Source organism: Emiliania huxleyi (assembly GCF_000372725.1).
Source record: "Emiliania huxleyi CCMP1516 unplaced genomic scaffold EMIHUscaffold_620, whole genome shotgun sequence".
NCBI lineage: Eukaryota > Haptophyta > Isochrysidales > Noelaerhabdaceae > Emiliania > Emiliania huxleyi.
In genome coordinates, this window is record NW_005197350.1 from 1 (window position 1) to 18042 (window position 18042).

General features: G+C 65.0%; 6 protein-coding genes across 6 annotated transcripts; 3 read left to right on the top strand and 3 right to left on the bottom strand.

Moving 5' to 3' along the window:
- Positions 1-56: 56 nt before the first annotated feature.
- EMIHUDRAFT_247959 (hypothetical protein) lies at positions 57-3300 on the top strand (the record flags this gene model as incomplete). Its single annotated transcript, XM_005763647.1, has 5 exons — positions 57-1251; positions 1322-1446; positions 1629-1658; positions 1738-2778; positions 2905-3300. The coding sequence occupies 5 exons, from the start codon at positions 57-59 to the stop codon at positions 3298-3300; spliced, it is 2787 nt and encodes a 928-aa protein (XP_005763704.1).
- Positions 3301-4152: 852 nt separating this feature from the next.
- On the top strand, positions 4153-6763 carry EMIHUDRAFT_470913 (hypothetical protein). The gene is made up of 3 exons (XM_005763648.1): positions 4153-5187; positions 5242-6153; positions 6240-6763. Exons 1-3 carry the CDS (start codon positions 4210-4212, stop codon positions 6555-6557), a joined length of 2208 nt encoding a protein of 735 aa, XP_005763705.1. The 5' UTR covers positions 4153-4209; the 3' UTR covers positions 6558-6763.
- Positions 6764-7430: 667 nt separating this feature from the next.
- On the bottom strand, positions 7431-8801 carry EMIHUDRAFT_371536 (hypothetical protein; the record flags this gene model as incomplete). The annotated part of the gene is made up of 4 exons (XM_005763649.1): positions 7431-7585; positions 7661-7702; positions 7790-8133; positions 8202-8801. Coding segments are annotated over 2 exons (811 nt in total), but the record flags the coding sequence as incomplete, so codon positions are not given.
- Positions 8802-12350: 3549 nt separating this feature from the next.
- Positions 12351-13580, bottom strand: EMIHUDRAFT_446114 (hypothetical protein). Its single transcript, XM_005763650.1, has one exon. The coding sequence runs from the start codon at positions 13416-13418 to the stop codon at positions 12573-12575; it is 846 nt and encodes a 281-aa protein (XP_005763707.1). The 5' UTR covers positions 13419-13580; the 3' UTR covers positions 12351-12572.
- Positions 13581-15385: 1805 nt separating this feature from the next.
- On the bottom strand, positions 15386-16254 carry EMIHUDRAFT_247964 (hypothetical protein; the record flags this gene model as incomplete). Its single annotated transcript, XM_005763651.1, has 4 exons — positions 15386-15557; positions 15640-15724; positions 15890-15944; positions 16198-16254. 4 exons carry the CDS (start codon positions 16252-16254, stop codon positions 15386-15388), a joined length of 369 nt encoding a protein of 122 aa, XP_005763708.1.
- Positions 16255-16300: 46 nt separating this feature from the next.
- On the top strand, positions 16301-17954 carry EMIHUDRAFT_247965 (hypothetical protein; the record flags this gene model as incomplete). Its single annotated transcript, XM_005763652.1, has 4 exons — positions 16301-17142; positions 17458-17533; positions 17602-17747; positions 17873-17954. 4 exons carry the CDS (start codon positions 16301-16303, stop codon positions 17952-17954), a joined length of 1146 nt encoding a protein of 381 aa, XP_005763709.1.
- Between the last annotated feature and the right edge of the window lie 88 nt (positions 17955-18042).

The window sequence follows — 18042 nt, forward strand, 5'->3', positions numbered from 1 at the left end:
AGCATAAGATCTTGTCGTACTCGGAGATTGCGTGGTTCTTCGGGACGAACTACTTTATGCGCGTCTCGGACGTGGCCGACGCCTTCGCTCATTTGCCGATCGCGCCCGAGCTGTGGCCGTTCTTCTTCTCGCGGTTCTGGCTAGAGCACCGGGGGCCGCTGTACCTGCTGGTGAACGTCTGTTGCGACTTTGGGACAGCGGGCATGCCAGGCACATTCAAGCGGTTTTTCGTCGACGGGGTCGTGCAGATGGCAAGGTCCGAGCAGGTCCTCACTCTGCCTATGGCGATACACGTCGATGACTGCGCGCTCATGGGACCTGACCGATGCCAGGTTGACAATGAGATGCTCGGCTTCCATTGGTGGTGCTCGTTGCTCGGAGTCTTCTTCAAGGCTGCGAAGGACCGCCCCGCCGCAATGTGCCAGTACGTGATCGGCTTCTGGTGGAACTCCGTGGACCGCACGCGCACCCTCGACCCCGCTAAACGGGACGAGTACAGTGCGATGCTGGACGAGATGTGCGGGCGACCGTCCCTCACGCTGAACGAGATGCAGGTTGCCGCCGGCCGGATCCAACGGTGCGTCATGACTTTTCCACCCGGGGCGGGCTGTCTGCTCTCTGGCCTGTTTGGGCTCATGACAGGCCTCCGCTTCGCGTGGCAACGGCGGCGCCTCACGCGGGCGATTAAATTGGACTTCCAGATCGTGCGGCGCCTTTTGCAGTGGAACCACGGGCGGGGATTCTTCTCGTACCTTGGCCTCCCGAGGGCGGGCGAGGTGCGCTCGGATGCCAGCCGGGGCAGCCTCTATGCCGGGGGGGGCTATGTCGACGTGTGGGGCAGGTACAGCCTGTGGCGTTACACGCGGTCGGCCGCTCGCTCGCTCATCGACTACCTCGAGGGGGACGCTGTCACAGTCGCCACCGCGGAGCTTGGTCACTCTTGGCGCGGATGCATCGTCCCCTTTGCCGTTGACAACCGGACCATCGAGGGCTCGGGCTCGCGGGGAAGGTCGCGAGCGGAGCGGCTTCGCTTCCTCATGTACGAGTTCTTCGCCCTGCAGTTGCGATACGGGTTTGTCTACTCCTTCTACTGGATCAGCTCGGAGGCAAACTACCTGGCGGACGACCTGTCGAGAGGCCGCGAGGCGGAGTTCCTCGCGAAGGTCGATGAGAGCGGCTTCCTGGCTCCAGGCGCTTTCCTGCAGAGGAGCGCCGGCGCGGGCAGGGAGCGCGCGCTGCCGGAACGCCGCCGTGCCTTTGAGGATGTACCCGAGCAGCCCACGCGGGCGCCCCCCCCCTGTTCGCCGCGGGCGGGCAGTAGGGCGGACGTGGATCACGCTTTGCCTTTTTGTCACGTGCGTGGTCGAGCAGACTGAGGCCGTCACCCCTCTCGCAGTCCATGGCGGCCTTCCCCTCGTGGCGGTCATCCTGGGCGCCATCATAGCGGTCGGCGGCGTCATTCTCGGCGCGTCCCTCCCCGCAATCGCGCGGGCCGGACGGGCATGGGCGGCGGAGGGCGGCGCAGCGCGCGCCCAAGCGCCCCCCGGGCGACAGCAGCAGCGCCGCAGGCGGGCTCATGTCGCAGGGGCCGTCCGGCCGCGGCCCGCCCAGGCGCCACGCGTACGCAGGGCGAACATGGGGACAACGATCCTCTCCATGTGCCTTCTCTGTGGCTGTGCTGCCGCCCCCGGGGACGGAGGTGGGCATCAGCCCTTCGCGAGGTCGTCCGTCTTCCAGGGCCTCCCGTGCCGGTGGGTGCGACCGGTGGAGAGCGTCTTTGACAACCGGCTGGCGCCGTCGTCATGGCGTACGGTGAATGCGGCCATGAAGTACTGGAAGGAGACGTGTTTGCAGTACGGCTGGTCGGTCATCATCTACACAGATGACCCCGAGAGGGGCGGAAAGCTTGCCGCATGCGTAATGTCGATGGTCGTGGACACGAAGCTTGTCTTCGGCTCGATCGAGGGCTACGCGTGGGGCATCTGCACGTGGCAGCAGATGATGCACCAGGCAGATCCACGTCTTGGCGTCGTCGATTGGACCATGTTCATGGCCGGGGTCAAGGTCTTGACGTGGGTCCCTGGCGAGCCTCGGAAGGCCGTCCCCTTCGCCATCGTCGCCGCCATTATCAGGGCGACTGACGTGAGGAACTTCGCATCCGTCCAGCTCGTTTTCCTCATCCTCCTGCTCGTGTACACCTTTTCTCGCTCCGAGTCAGGCCTCTGCAAGACCTTTGAGGGGCGTGAGAGGTTTGACAAGACCGAACATATGACGGTCAGCGACGTCGACATCGGACAGGTCCAGGACGAAAGCGGCAACACGGTGCGGGGATTGTGGGTCCGTTTCAAGAAGATCAAGCAGGACCAGCGTGTGGAGCGCCCAGAGGCGAGGGGCGACGGCGACTGGGCCTTTGTTGGCGATGTGGCTGACTCGAGGTACAGCATCATTGCGTGGTTCGTGCGCCTCATGGGGTTCCACATCGCCGTCCTCAACGCCCGTCGCGACCCAGACGAGCCTTTCTTCCTCGAGACGGTGGATGGCCGCCGACGCCCCCTCCGCTACGCGCCCGCCATGGACCAGTTCAAGGCGGCTCAACGCGCTGTCGGTGTCGCGGCGGGCGAGGAGGGCGGGCTCCACGGCCTGCGGGTCGAGGGCTACAACAACTCGAAGCGGGTGTTGGGCGAGGACGTGACGGTGGCGCATGGCTTAATGAAGAGCGATGCCCACAAGCGCTACTCGCGTTTCCCGATGGGTCTCGTTGCTCAGATCCCAGCCGCGGTGAGCGGCGTCCTTCGGGCCGAAGGGGGCGGCGCCGCCGAGGGCGCCCAGCCCGCGGCGCGCAGCGCCTCCGCCCCTGCCGAGCGCGGCCCGCCTGCGGTGCGGCTTACACGCGAGGCGCTGCAGGGTGGTGGCTCGGCCGCTGCCACAGCAAGCGGCGCGGTCGCGGCGGTCGACGGGCGGGTCGAGGGCCCAGCGAACGTGGTGCCTGAGGGGGGCGACGAGGCTGGCGACGTCCACACGTCCATCGCGGAGGCCGAGGCCGCCAGCGAGGCCAACCTCCTCCCCGACGGCTGGCGCCTCTCCCAGGGGGGCGGCTACGTGGGGCCAGACGGCCGCTCCGCGCTCAGCCGGGCCGATGCGTGGCGCGAGTGGGATGAGTCGTCGCGCGCCGAGGCGGACGGCGACGCTCTCCCCGACTACCTCTCTTATGACGACGACGGCGAGGCAGGCGCCTCCGACTCCGACTCCATGCCGGGCCTCGAGGAGGTCTCGGACTTTGCCATCAGTGCGATGGAATAGTGGTTCTTCGTGTCACCGAGGTTCGAGGGGCGTCCCAAGTTTGCGTGCAACGTTGGGACTTGCTTTCAGCTTGGGCGTCTTCCTCTGCAGCTTGGTGAGTGCGAATTTCCGCAGTGTGTGCGTCTTCTCGCTTTGATAACACGCGGATGGTCCAAACCTTTACAGCTCAGCCCCTCGCATGTTACTGCAGTGTGACACCCAAAGGTGTTGGACAACGGTGACACGAGGGCTGGGGGTGTGAAGGGCATAACCATGGTTGCGTGCAGACAATGGAGATAGAGCAGCCCCGGAGCGGAGGCCCGCCCGGGGTATTCAGTGTGTCGCGGGCGCCTAATCGGGATTAATTCCGTCGGGCGCCTACGAATTTACGTTTGCCGTCGGTGTTTCGCAAGCGCGCCTGGCGGCGGCTTGTGCTATGCCTGCTTTGGAGCCCGACGGGAACGCGGGAGCTATGGTCTCCCACCCTCCTCCCCTATAGCCTCTCACAGTCTGGCGACAGTGGGGGGTGAGTGCGAATTTCCGCAGTGTGTGCGTCTTCTCGCTTTGATAACACGCGGATGGTCCAAACCTTTACAGCTCAGCCCCTCGCATGTTACCGCCTTGTTGTAAAAAACCGGGGGGCATTTATACGAGGTCCCCCTGACCGCCGCCGTCGGAGACGCTCTCGGCGACTCGTTGAGGCGCCGAGGGAGGCCCCGTAGGCAGAGTCCCACACAAACAGCCCGCTATCGTGAGGAACAACACCCACAAACTTTAAGTTACCTTCCATCAATCGGTGTCGAAACATCGCTCGGGACAGCGCTCAACAAGAAAACTGACAAGGCGTGACTAATCCCGGAGTGGCCGCAACTCCTCGGGCCGGCACGCTGCAGGCGTCGGTGGAGTCCCTCCTGCAGTCCCTGCCCATCTATGTCGGCGACTGTCGAGGTCTCGACGCCCACGGACCTCAGCTTCCAGTTCCACCACCTCCACGTCTACGTCGAGCGCGACTCGCTCCGGCCGCTCGCCGATTACAAGAAGCTCGAGAGCCAGCTCAACGCGCTGGCGTCGCGCGGCTCCTTCGATCCCTTCTCGGGCGGCATGCGCTTTCTTCCCGCGGGCGCGCTGCCCGCGCGCGTCGAGGAGGGCAGGCAGATCTGGAACCAGCTGGTCGATCCCGCTGACCGCCGCGACGAGGCCGAGTATGCCTCGGCAGGTCAGGACTTTGTCGAGCAACTCCTGGTCGGACTGGGCTGGCGCGTGACGGCCGAGTACGTTGGTCCCACCACGCGCTCCGTGCTCGTCACCTCGGCCGACCCGTGCGGCGTCAAGTTCTGCGTCACGTGCGCACTGGTGGGCGGCGACGACGCGGACGAGCCGTACGACCACTTCCGTCGCTCTCACGTCGAGCGCTTCCTCACGGCGCACGGCGGCCGGCCCGGCATCGCCGCGCTCGGCTTCGAGGTGGCCGAGGAAGGCGGCGTCGAGGCGATCCTGGCGCAGTACCGAAAGAGGCACCCGGCGCTGCTCGTGTGGCACGCCGGCGCGCACGCCGGCGCGCCGAGCAGCGACGTGACGACCGGCAAGCGGGCTCGTGTCGACTGGACCCTCACCTACACCGACGTGCGCAAGGTGCAGGCGCCCGCAGCCTCGTCCGCCGCCGCCGCCAAGCCCGCGGCGGAGCTCGAGCTCGGTCGCATGCGGATCGGCGAGGTTTTCGCCTTCTACACGGCGGATGGTGCGGCCGCCGACGACGGGACGGTCCTCCGCTTCGTGGAGCGCGCAGGCACGTTCGCCTCGAGCCCCGGCTTTGCGAACCCGGAGGGGGTGCTTCCCGGCCTCGCCGACGCGGCGCCGGTCTTCGACGGCACCTCGATCCCCGCCTACTCGGACCACTGGGCGAGTAGCGTGCTCGAGGCGGCGCTGTGAAGAGCGTCTCTTCACACGCGTGCGTGTGAGCAGGTGAGCAACGTGCTCGACCGTGAGGGCTTCCTGCGCACGCTCGAGGAGGCACTCGGCTTCACGCCGAAGGTCGACTTCAACGCGGGCGTCGTCGCGGCAGGCGAGGCGCGCATCGAGAGCACGGTGACGGGCAACACGTCGCGACGCCTCGCCGTCTCGGGCGCCGACGCGCTCGTCAACCAGAGCCAGGTGTACCTGCCGATCAACAACGCGCTCTCGCCGGTCGGCCACGTGCACGGCTTCCTGCAGGAGATCGGGCAGGGCATCCAGCACGTCGCCTCGCGCGTTGACGACCTCAAGGCGTTCATCGAGCGCGTCAACAACTACCGGCTCATCACCGGCCGAGGCTTCACCTTCCTGAACATCCCGCGCTCCTACTACGGCCGCCTCGACGCGCCGCTCCTCGCAAAGCACACGACGTGCTCCGCCGTGCTGCGCGAGGCTGTCTGCGCCGCGCTGGTCACGGCGGGGCTCCTCTCGACGACTGGAATCCTCGACCTCGAGGCGGCGACGGAGCGGCTCCGCGCGGCGCTCGCCGGCGCCGCCCTGCCCGTGGGCCTGGCCGAGGAGCGCGACGCGAAGCTGGAGGAGATCGTGGCGACGGTGCGGCTCTCGCGCTACTCCAACCTGCACTCGCTCCTTCGCGACCACCTGCAGGAGGAGGAGTACCTGCAGATCGTGCGAAACAAGATCCTCGTCGACATCCAGGGCAGCGACATCCTCTACCAAATCTTCACCGCGAACATCCTGCAGCGCCGGCCCGGCGACGAGGCGCCCTTCCTCGAGTTTATCCAGCGCGTCTGCGCAGACACGCGCTGCAAGGCACCGCACGAGGCGTGCAGCAAGCCGATCCGTCCCGGATGCGGCGGCTTCGGGATCCGGAACTTTTTGACCCTCTTCCTCTCGATCGAGGTGTGGCGGCGGCCGCCTCTCTCCCTCGCGAGGCTGGCTCCCGGCGCGCCGACGACCGCCCGCCCTCTGCGCTCCTTCGCCCGCAGGTGAGCAAGGCGATGCGCGAGCTCGCCGACGCCGAGGAGGCGGCCGACGCGGCGGGCTGCGAGCTCGCCCGCCGGAAGATCGAGCTGTTCACGGAGCAGCTGGACGCGAGCAACCCGATCCTCACCGACATCTCCGACGCGATGACCAGCGAGGGGGAGTGCCTCGACCAGCTTGCCATAAGCACAGGGTCTGCGTCAGACAAGGCGCTTCTGCGCGCCAGGGCCGACGAGATGCGCGCAAAGAAGGAGGCGGGCAACGCCAGGCTGCAAGAGGTGTCGACACAGTACGCCACGCTGATGAAGTCTCTTCGCGCGTGAAGGCCTCTCGTCTCGCCCTGCGCGTCTGCTCCGCCTCCCTCCCCGTCATCTGCCCTGCGTCGTCTGGCGACTGGTTCCATAGTCGGTTGAGGTCGCCGCCCTCCTCGTGCCTCTTGTCTTCCCAACGTTCCCTCAGCGGCCGATGCCGTCTGCTCCGACTCCCCCCCGTCCAGTATCCATGTTAAATAAATAAATAAAAACGGACACCTCTCTACTGTGAGGTGGGTAAAAAGGAACAGGTCCCCGCCCTTGCCCATGTTCAGAAAAACTCCGCACTAATTCGAACTTTCTCGTCTCTCGGCTCGTGCGTCGTGCACGCGCGTGGGGGGCTCTCGGGGGAGTAGTCAAGCAGGTGTGGGGGGTGGGCGGGAGGGGGCCGGGGAGCATTTTTTCGCATTTCCGAGGCAAGCGTGGGCCGTGATGGGCCCCTCCGGGCCTCTCTCTCACGCAGGTTATATACCTGGGCCAAGGAGACCGCTCACTCCGGTCCGCACGCGGTTTTACCCAGTACGTGGCTGGGTTCACAGCGATTGTAGGAAAACGAAGGGAACACTTGACGGTCGCGCCTTCCGACTCGCGCCTCCGCCTCACTGGCACTATTGTAGCCCTGGCCGGTGCCTGTCGACAGCGTGCCGACAGCGACACAGACCATGTGGGACGCGTCGAGTATCGACCTCTACTGCTTACCCAGCCTTCGAGTGTATCCTGGCTGTGGTCCCACACCCACTGGTGTCCATCTCAGAGACCGCAGGAGGTCATGAGGGTCGATGGGAGTGCCAACCCCACAATGCCTAAAAACCCAGCCCAGTAGCACTGTATACATACGCTGTGCGTACACCGGGGTGGGGGGATGATCATGAATCGTGAATGGCTAAAACTTCAAAAAGATTTCATTACGTTGCATGTGTGACAACAGCTAATCTGATTTCGAACTGCCGGCGATGGGCGGAACGGGGCGGCGCCTACTGTCCGGCGCCGCTCTCGACGGCTGGAACTGCTGGTATTGTTGGTCCTCGTCTTGCGCTCGCCTACAGCCGGAGTGGCGGAGGCGCCTCGTCATGGCAGGTGCTAGGCCGGTGTCGCGCACCGGCGCGCGCACGCACAGCCGGTCCCGCAGCTCGAAGACGAGCACGACGAGCCAGTACCTGCGACGAGGGGCGGCACCAGTGGCGTGCACGGCCTCCGGTGCGGCAGACGTATGGCGGCTAACGGGGCGACGGCTCGGCGTGCACATGAGCATCAGCAGCGTGACTCCGACCGCGGCGGTGGTAAAGAACCAAGTGTGCATGAGCGCCGCAACCACGCCAAAGGAGGTGCGGAGGTGGAGCGTCGCACTGTAGACCTGCGGGCGGCGGGCGGCGACCGTCATCCCCTCGCGGCCGACAACCCTCCGCAGCCACAGCCCTCGCGGCCACGGCCCTCGCAGCCAGCCCTCGCGGCCAGCCCTCGCCCAAGCCGTGCGCCCTCTCGCCGCCCTCGTCCCTGCCTGCCCGCCTCCCGACTCGCCGGGGGCTCGCCCTCCTGCAGCGAGCACGAGGAGAGCGCCACGCGCATCTCGAGCACCGGATGGTCCCGCCTGTAGGGACAGGCTCCGAGAAGGCTCCCCGATGGCTCCACGGAGCGCACAGCGCCGGCCGGTCGCGCCGGTTGTGCAGCTCGTCGGCGAGCGGCGCGCAGTGCGTCTGCTTCTCCTCGAGCAGGCCGAGCACAAGAGGCAGCATGAAGAACAGGTTGCCGAGCCACCGCACCTGCGGCGAGCGGTACCGGAGCACAAACGGGCGCGCCGACGCAAAGAGCATCGCCGGCGGCGCCGGCGGTGTCGCAGCTTGCACCGCATCGAGGGCAGTGACAGGCGGGCCGTCGGCGGCGGCTTCGCCGCTGTCGCCGCCGTACAGCGAGAGCTCCGCCAGGAATGTCCCGACCTCCACGTTTGGCGGCGACTCTGGCAGCTCGAGGCAGAGCCGCGCCATGTACTTGTAGCCGGGAGCGAGCGGTGGTGCCGCCGCGGCCACCCGCCCTCCCGCATCCGAGGGCGCGAGCCGCGCGGCTGCCACACGGCGCGTGACGTTTGGCGGATCGCAGAGGCCAAAGTGAAGTGGATAGTTGAGCTCCGCTTCCGGCACAGCGGCGGCGTAGATGGCCGAGTAGACGACGGTGGAGAGCACGAAAGAAGCGACAATGTGCGCCACGCCCCTCAGCGTGAGGCCCAGGCTGGTGGTAGCGGCGGCCCGCAGGCGAAGCATTGGTACACTGCGATGATCAAAAGAAACAATGGGTTCACATTCTTTTTTCATGCCTCGGGTTGCGCACTGTGCCTCTGTGTTCGTGCGTCGCCCATCTCTCCTGAAGATGCTAATATATTTATTTATTTATCCCTTGGCATCTCTGTTTTCTTTCTTTCTTTCTTTCCCTTTCTCCCTAAGCTAAAATTAAAATCCCTGTGTGGTGGCGGCGTGCCGTCCTCCCATCCCTCCCTTGGTTGTGTGTTTTCTTTCTTTCTTTAAGAGACTATGGAAAGTTCACGTCATGACGGTTAGCCGCTGTCACGACGGTTAGCCGCTGTCACGACAGCTGCCAGCTGTCATACAGCAAACGACAGCGACAGTGACACCTACCTGTCACCAGCTGTCACCAGCTGTCACCAGCTGTCACCAGCTGTCGTTGCTGCTGTCGTTGCTGCCGTCGTTGCTGCTGTCGTTGCTGTCGTAACCATCCCCGACTGGTCCAACTGTCACTGCTGCTGTAATTGCGCAGCTGTCATTCCTGCTGTCATTGCTGCTGTCATCGCTGTCGTTGCTGCTGCTGTGCTGTCATTGCTGCTGTCATTGCTGCTGTCATTGCTGCTGTCATGAGCACCCCCGCAGGACAGTGTGTGGTGCCACTAACGAGAGAGACAGGACACTCAAGATATAGATGCATGCGCGCGAGACCGCTCACTCGCACGCCCGACGCCACATGAGAAACCCTCTCAACAGCCACGCACGGTCAGCAGCAGCGGGCGTGAGTCGGAGAATCTGCAAAACCCTTGCCCTCCTTCCTCCAGCATGTGCCGTGATGGGCTCCAGCGCTGGTTCATCTGCCGCTCAAAAATCTCACGCGAGCGAACGGTGTCAATCCTCAGAGCCGCGAGGATTGTGCCCTTACGAACATACGTCATACCCAAAGGCAAAGCGCGAAGCCGAAAGGTGGACTGCTGTGTGTGTGTTGATTTTCAAGCGATTTTAGTCGATAAGATGGCTCTAGAAAAAGAAAACGAACACAGATGCGAAAAGAGAGAAATACGTGGGAGTCCTCCGATTTTCTCCTCACTCACCGGGGGGGGGGGGGGGCCCTTGATGAAGTGGGGTTGCTGGATGCCTCCGCGGCCTCGGATGTTGCTCGTTCTGTTAGTGGCGTCGGCGGCGGCACGGCCGCTGCCGGTCACTCTGCCAGACTTTGCCGAGTACTGCGTATCCTCGCGCTGGGGATTCTCCTGTTTCGCCGACGGCGCGGCCGCCGGCGGCCGCGCCGCCACTCGTCTCGTAGGGCCCGCCAAGCTGCTTGTGGTGGGGTCGGTGCTGGGCACCGTCGGCGCGGCGATAGTCGCGGACGTGTGCGACCTGCCGCGCGCCGTGCGACGAGGCGAGCTCGTTCAGGCGACCCTGCCAGGCGCCGTGCAGCCACCCCGTCAGAGAGGGGAGGCTGCGAGAGGGAAGGCGGGACGGGCGGCGGCGGCTAGGGGACGCGGTGCGCGTTCGGATGGCGATCCCGAGACAATATGGGTCGAGGCGATCGCCTCCAGGAGTGACTTTCTCTGACGCCGGGAGAGGGAGGCCAGGAGACTGGGGCAGCCGGGGCCTCGTGCGGGCAGGTTAGTGGCGGGGCGCAGAGACTGATGCACCAAATGCAGGCTGGGGGACCAGCTGGAGCATCCGAGTCTGCTGCCGCTCCCTCGAGGCCGCTCCATATCGGCAGAGTGTTGCCATCCGTACGCTACCTCTAGCTGGACAGCATGCTAGACAGGGCCGCCGATTTCACCTCTTCTCTGACTTCTGTTCCCGTGTAGTTCGGTCGTGGTATATCTGTATGACGTATGCGATCCGTATAGTTCTGGCTAAACGAGAACAACGCAGGGCCTCGTGAGAGCGACGACACAGAGGAACTTCCTGGTTGCACTGGTTCGGCACTGGGGCACAAGTCGAGAATCGTCTTTTGTCGCATTTCAAAACGCCATATTTCGCACTGACACGCGCGCGCCGCGCGACCCGCGTCGCTCCGCGAGGGCATGAGCCTTCCGCGATTCGAACCCGCAGCCAAAAGCTGCTCGCTCGAACCGCGGCCGACTCTGCCACCGCGGCCGCAGCTGCTGAGCACTCCAGAAAACTGGTGCCTCATATGCTCTGAGGTCACAGTATGGGTTAATATTTGTATAGTGGATTGGCCGTCTGCCTCGGCGCACGACCCGCGGGGCACGTGCGCGCCTCGAGAAGCTCCGCCGCCCCGCCCGGCGCTGCCCACCCGCCTTCGGTGGCACCCGCCGACAGCAGCCGCTCGCGCCGGGTGCGGCTGCTCGGCGACGTCGAGCGTGGTGCCCGACGGCTCAGGAGCCTTCTACCATCGACCACTACCACGGCTGCCACCGTCGGCGCCTTCGCTCGAGCTCTCCGAGGCCGCGTTCTGACCTCGTGCCGCGGCTGTCGTCGCTGCAGCAGCGACGAGGGCCGCGGCAAAGGCGCGGCCAGGCTACCGGACCGTTGCCCACGCCCACCGCGCCGGGCCCCTTCACCCGGAGGCGGCTTGCGGCAGTTACCCATGTCTCCGTGCGACCCGCTTGGGTAAAGCCGTGCTGGCCCCCACACACGCGTCGTTCTGTGAGATTCCCGACTTTTAGTGTGTACCGCGAGCAGACGCGCGGTGCGTGTACCAAAGTTAGTGGGCCATTTTGAATGGTTGAAATAGGCCTTCCTCCGGTGGGTCGCCCGGGCGCTGCGCGGCACGCCCGGCGGGGTCGTTGACGTGTGTGAAAAGTGTTACACCGATGTGTCCGATCGGCACCGTGACAGTGGGTGACACCGTCACCGCGACACTGCGACTTCGTCACTCTCGCGCGAGGGAGCGACGTCAGCGGACAGCGCGCTCCATAAGCAATTAAATCGGATTAATCGGTGGCCGTTGCCTCTATGTATCGTATCTTGAGGTATGTGCGCGCTCAATGATATCAGCGCCTTCGACCACCAACAGCCTGCCAACAGCGCGACCCTACGCGGAGCCGCGAGAGGCGCGAGCGGTGCGACATACTACACGTCATTAGCATACTATACGTCATTGGGTGAACAAAAGATAGGAAGAGTTAAATCAGATAAGAAAAAGCAGGGGAAAGTGGAAAGTGATTAATGAGCGAAGCGCAGCCAAAGTTGGAGGCCTGAGCGGGGTAGGGGCCCCGCCAGAGCCGGAAACTTTAGGCGGAGCGAGCGCCAAACGGCTATTGCTCTCCACTACTACCGCGAAATTGCCGGCCGGCGCTTCGCGCCGGCCAGCCTCGCGGCGCTGCGCGCCGCCTGTAGAGTGCGTGGGGGGCTAGAGCGCCAAACGGCTATTGCTCTCCACTACTACCGCGAAATTGCCGGCCGGCGCTTCGCGCCGGCCAGCCTCGCGGCGCTGCGCGCCGCCTGTAGAGTGCGTGGGGGGCTAGAGCGCCAAACGGCTATTGCTCTCCACTAGGTCGCGTGTGCGCGTGACCGTGGCATACCGTATTTACTAAGTAAATAGGGGGGGGGGGGTAAATGTAGCGGGGGGCCCCGCCGGAGGCAGGTTACTGATACCAATATAGTGTATTTAATATAGCGTGAAAGCGTGATATAGTCCTCGGCGCTCGGGGTCGGGTCTCGTCTCTCCTCCACTCTCGAGAACTAGAGTACGGATAGACGAGTAAGAGGTACCGTCTCGACGAGACATATTACAATGTCACGAATCGCGCGCGGGCGGCGGGCGCAGGCCCAGCTACCGCCTCTCTGCGGAGTCTCCGCGGGTCCGCGCTCACCTGCCCACGAGCCTCGCCAGCACGGGCTGGTGGTCCGAGGCGCCTTCCTCGAATCCGGAGAGGACGCCGCAGCCCACGCACGCTAGCCGTGCGGTCCGGTAGGCGACGTGGTCGAGCCGCTTGCGCAGAGTGAGGCCTCTTGCGAGAGGCCAGAGGTGCGTCTCCTTTCGCCGCGGCACCCACTCCGCCAGCGCGTCGCCAAACCCTGCCGCCGCAAGGGTGGCGAGGGCGGCCGACCCGTCCGCCTCGTTGAAATCGCCGGCGACGAGGTCGGCGTCGGGGCAAGCTCGCATCAGGGAGCGCGCCTCCCCGAGGCGGACAGAGGCGGTCGTTCTCGCGCTGCTGAGGAGGGCGCCTCCGCTTAGCTCGAGCGGCGGGCGGAGGTGCACGTTGACCACGCGGAGCACCCCCGCGGGCGTGTCGACGGCGCAGGCGAGTGCGGGGAAGACGGAACCGGCGACGTCTCCAAAGGATATCGCGCGGCACTCAGCGAGCGGGAAGCGGCTCAGGACGGCACACCCGCCGGCGAGCTGCCTGGTCGGGTGGTGGTAATGCACGTGCCGGTACTCGAGCGACGCGAGCCGCCGCTCCCACGCCGGGTTGGTCTCCTGCAGCAGCACTATGTCGGCCGAGGCCTGCGTTATGGCGTCGATGACACGGTCCGCGGCCGCGCCAGCCGCGCCAGAGAACTCAACATTGTAGGTGAGCACGTCGATGCTCGGCTCACCGCGGCTGCCGGTCGCCGGTGGGAGGAGGCTCCTATCGAACCTGTATGGCAGGAGTGGCGGCCAAAGCTGATAGGCAAGGCTGCTGAGGTCGCTGACGGCGTCGCTAACGCGCATAAGGATTCCTACCTAGCTAGGTACAGTGTGGGTTGCGGCTCGAGGCTCTCGAGGTTGGCCGCGTTGGGTAGCGAGGATTGGTGTGACGCGATCCACGCAGGCGTGGTTTCGACGGCCGACCGTCAGTGCACGGGTATCGGAGTTATGGTCCTGATACTCGCTTAGTTGTGGGTAAACGAAAAAAGTAGCGGAAAATCGTCTACGTACGGCTTAGTGAGTGGTTGGGGTGGCCTCAGGCATCCCCAAGGGAGCCTCTGCGGTGCCACATAAGCAGCTTAGTGATTGTCGAGACTTAAAGTGTTTCGTTTGAAGATATGCAAACAGGCCAGACACTACTATGGAGTATGGTCACCAGTAAACGAAAATTCGACTTTGAGGGATCATATCTCAAAAGGCTGGGTGAGAGCATAGCATTATTGTTGCATATTAGGCCACATAAGGTCAAACTTGACCCCAGAAGCATCAAGAACCCGATGCTCCGGCTCGACTGTGCCGGCACACTGCCTCCTCGCGCACGCTGCTAGCAGGCCGTTGCGGCCCGTGGTGCACCAGAGAGAGAGGTCGACGCGTTGCCCCCGCCGGCGACCCCGCGCGGCTCAGGCCAGCCAGAAGGTGTGTGGTGACGGCACCGTGGCAGGAGTGCGGAGAAGAGCTCGCCGAACGCGAGCAGCAGATGGCCAAAGTGTGCCAGCGCGAGAGCCTCGCGAGCGGGCGCAGAAGGAGCTCGCCGTGACACGATGCCGGGCGGTGGTGGTGCTCTGGCGACTGTGCACAGTGGGCAAAGTCAGGCTGCAACCGGGCAGCACGTTGGTAGTGCCCTGCTGCAGCCTGGCCTGACATGCCTGACATGCACAGGGCGAACAGAGGCGGTACTATCGTCCGGCGCTCGTCACCGAATCTGGGCGAACTTCGACCGCCGCCACAGCTCACCACGAGCACGCAGCGACAAAATGTTGACTGTATGGAAGTCGAGGCTGGTCCATAGGAAGAGGCTGCCGTGCGAGCCGGCAGCTGGCTGGCTCGTCGTGGACTGCGCGGCGACTTTTTCGGTGTCTTTCTTGATAGTACCGAATACGGTACTTTCGTCTACCCACACTAAGCGAGTACGACCTGTGAACGTGAACAGAGTGGTACCAGCACTGTGGGTCGTTGCGGCACGCAAGGGGGGCCTCCCGGACGCATGATCCTAGCCCAATACGTCCAAGGGAACTCCTTTCGATTTTTGACAGAATTAATGCACTGCCCCCGCACGGTACTAATGGTCGTAGTTTTGGTCCCGGTGCCCTTCACGGCACCACACCGCCGCTTGAAGGCCCGAGATTAGGAGCAGGCGCACATCGCTTCCAGGGAGGGGGGCGTGCTTCTGCTCACACCACATGCTAGGGGGGGGGTCCGACCCCCCCCAGAGGCTTCACCACATGCTAGGGGGGGGGTCCCGCCCCCCCCAGCACCTTCACCACATGCTAGGGGGGGGGTCGTGGCCGAGGACCCCCCCAGAGACTCGTGGTCAGACCCTCCGGGCCCTTGATTTTACGCCTCATTTCGCAGCATTTTCGAGGGTAAAATCATCCTTTGGAGCTACATGAGCCTTGAGACTGGTCAGATTCTCCAAGATATTGGACTTTCAGCCACGATTTCACAACTTTGGGGGCAAAATCGGCTCTCTGGCGGCTATTCCTAGCCCACGAACTGCTGGGGGGTGCCCACCACATGCTAGGGGGGGGTCCGACCCCCCCCCAGAGGCTTCACCACATGCTAGGGGGGGGGTCCCGACCCCCCCAGCGCCTTCACCACATGCTAGGGGGGGGGTGGAGCGTGAGCAGAAGCACGCCCCCCTCCCTGGAAGCGATGTGCGCCTGCTCTAAGCCTAGCAGTGAGTGGGCATCGCCTGCCGGTCGGCTTGGCACGACGCGAGGCGACCTCCTGAGGCTACCTGAGCTGGCAATGGATGCCACCAGGACGCACGGCTAGCAGGAGCCAGTCAGGCATGCCCTGCTGTGGAGCAGAGCCAGCTGGCGCACCGGCGATACTAACTCAGCGCGCCGCGAGAGGCGAATCTGGGCGACTTTGGAGGCGCAGTTCTCGAGGTTGCCGTCGACGATTGATGTCGGGTAAATTGTCACTGCCGTCCGGGAAGGTCTTCTCTCAACAGGCCGAGCGCCGTGGCCTGGCTCGGCTCGCCGCGGGCGCCACGAATTTACGGGACCGAAACTCACGACACCTCGATAGCATGTGCTCGCGCAGCTCCGACTTGGAGGGCATCTCGCCGCGATTCACAGCCTTGTTATTGACAAGAAAAATACCTCCTATGGCGCTATGCGCTGGTCTGTGAGAGGTTGAGGTGCGAGCCCTGGAGGCCCTGGGGATGGGGTGAGACTACCCTTCACAGCCTTGTTATTGAGAAGAAAATACCTCCTATGGCGCTGTGCGCTGGCCTGTGATTCACAGCCGTGTTATTGAGAAGAAAATACCTCCTTGGCGCTGTGCGCTGGCCTGTGAGAGGTTGAGGTGCGAGCCCTGGAGGCCCTGGGGATGGGGGGGGACTACCCGCGGGCTTAGAAGGCCCGCGCGCAGGGGGGTGGGGCATTGAGACCGGTCATGAATGAGTTCACAGCCTTGTTATTGAGAAGAAAATACCTCCTATGGCGCTGTGCGCTGGCCTGTTCACACCGAGCAGCTCTGCTCGCCAAGGCTCGCCAAGGGTTGACTCGGCCAGACAAAAACCCAGACGGGAGTACCTCGCCAGCTTGGAGCCGGATCCTTTCGCGCTTGCTCGGACCGAGGTGGGGACGCTCTCGAACGCTCTGAAGCAAATCGCCACGCCCGCTGCCGGCATGGACGCCGCGGGTCGCGGCGGGCGGCACTCGGCGCACGACGTGGGCATGCTCGAGGCGGAGCAGCAGATGTGGGTCGCCAACCAGAAGCGCGACCTCCTTGAGCTGCGGCACCGGCAGATCCTTGCGCGCGTCGACTGGCTCAACCAGCTCAACACGCAGGCGATGCTGGTGGCCGGCTCGGCGGTCGCCTCGCTGGGCGGCGAATCGCTCGAGACCATTGACGACGAGCACGTCACCAAAACGCTCCTCGACACAATCTTTGTCGCGTCGACGGCCGCGACGCTCTGCTTTTCGCTGTGGGTCATCTTTATCTCTTCGAATCTGATCATGCTCTCGCAGATGACCGCGCTCACCGGCACCTCGGCTGGCGACGTCAAGACCGCCGACGAGATCCTCGAGCGGCGGATCAACGAGGTGCGGTCGTACTACCTGCTCTCGCTCGTCATGCTGCTCATCAGCGCGCTGTCAATGGTATGGATGAACTGCACGGGCTCGAACTCGACCATCGCCACCGTCATCTTCGTCACCGTCTCGCTCCACGCCGTGCACACCCTCCGCGACACCTCCGCCGAGTTCAAAGAGTCGACCACCTTTGAAGGCGACGACACCGTCCTGCAGTGCCTCAACTCCGCTGCGCGCCTCCTCCGCCCGCCCTGCTGCGCCAAGCTCGCCCCGCGCCGCTGGCGCCGCCTCGTCGACCGGGACGGCCGCTCCGCCCACTTCCAGCTCCCGGCCGACGCCGGGCGCGCCGCCGACGCCCAAAAGTCGCGCAGCCGCGGCTCAAACTCGTCGAGGGCGGCGCCCGAGGGGAGGTGGGCGGACGGGGAGGCGCGCGCGAGGGCCGCGGCGGCGCCAGCGCGGTACCAGGGCTGGGTCTTCAAGTCCAAGTCACACGACGGCCCTCTGCGTGCCAAGGAGCGCCCCGCCGCCACGGACACAGCACAGACGACTTTCTCTGCACAACATGCATGTCACGACGCGTCCACGACGCGAGCCCGCGAGATATGTCCCACCCCACGAGGTACGTCCACGCCGCGTCCCACACAGGAGCGCCTCAACGCCATGGACCACCTCCGCGCCGCCCTCGCCTCCGAGCCGAGCGGCCGCGACCTCCTCGCGGCGGCAGAGCAGCAGGGCGCCGGCGGCCCGCCCCGAAAGGCGCAGCCGTACCTCTCGCCGTCTGGCCCGCTGCGCGACCGGAGGTGGTTCGTGCTGCGGGACACGGCCCTCGCTTGGTACAACACCGACGACGACCACACGCTGCAAGCGCCGCCCAAGGTGCCGCCTCGCTCCCTCCGCCAGCCCCGACCGCCTCCCGACCGCCCCCCGCCTCCCGGCCGCCTCAGGTCATGCTGTCGATGTCGGGCTACACGGTGCGAGAGACGGTGGAGCCGGGGCCGGCGAGGCGCTCCGCGCTGATGCTGCTGCCGCGTGCCGTCCTCGCCCAGCCCACAGAGGCGCCAGAGCGGGCGGCGCTCGCGCCAAAGTCATGGTACATCCGCGCAGAGACGGACGACGAGACGCAGCGATGGCGCGCGGCCTCGCCCGCCCACGCGGCGCGGCCGCCCGCATCTGCGCTGCGCGTTCTCACCGACGCGGCCCTCGTGTGCGACGTAGGCTCGAACTGCTCACCGTCGCGATCCACCGGGCGGACCAGCAGCAGGCCGCCGGCATGGCGGGACCATCTAGAGGAAGGTGACTTTTTGCGCAGCGGCGCCCGCCCAGGGCGCCCGCCCCGGGTGGGTAAACGAGCGCGAGCGAAGTGAACCCGCCGGGGTCGGGGCGCC

Bases quoted from the DNA above. Each gene is read 5' to 3' on its own strand.
- EMIHUDRAFT_470913 (XM_005763648.1), top strand. From the start codon at position 4,210: ATGTCGGCGACTGTCGAGGTCTCGACGCCCACGGACCTCAGCTTCCAG. The intron at 5,188-5,241 runs GTGCTCGAGGCG...GCGTGTGAGCAG, and splicing joins CGGACCACTGGGCGAGTAGC to GTGAGCAACGTGCTCGACCG. The intron at 6,154-6,239 runs GTGTGGCGGCGG...CTTCGCCCGCAG, and splicing joins CCCTCTTCCTCTCGATCGAG to GTGAGCAAGGCGATGCGCGA.
- EMIHUDRAFT_446114 (XM_005763650.1), bottom strand. From the start codon at position 13,418: ATGCGCGTTAGCGACGCCGTCAGCGACCTCAGCAGCCTTGCCTATCAG.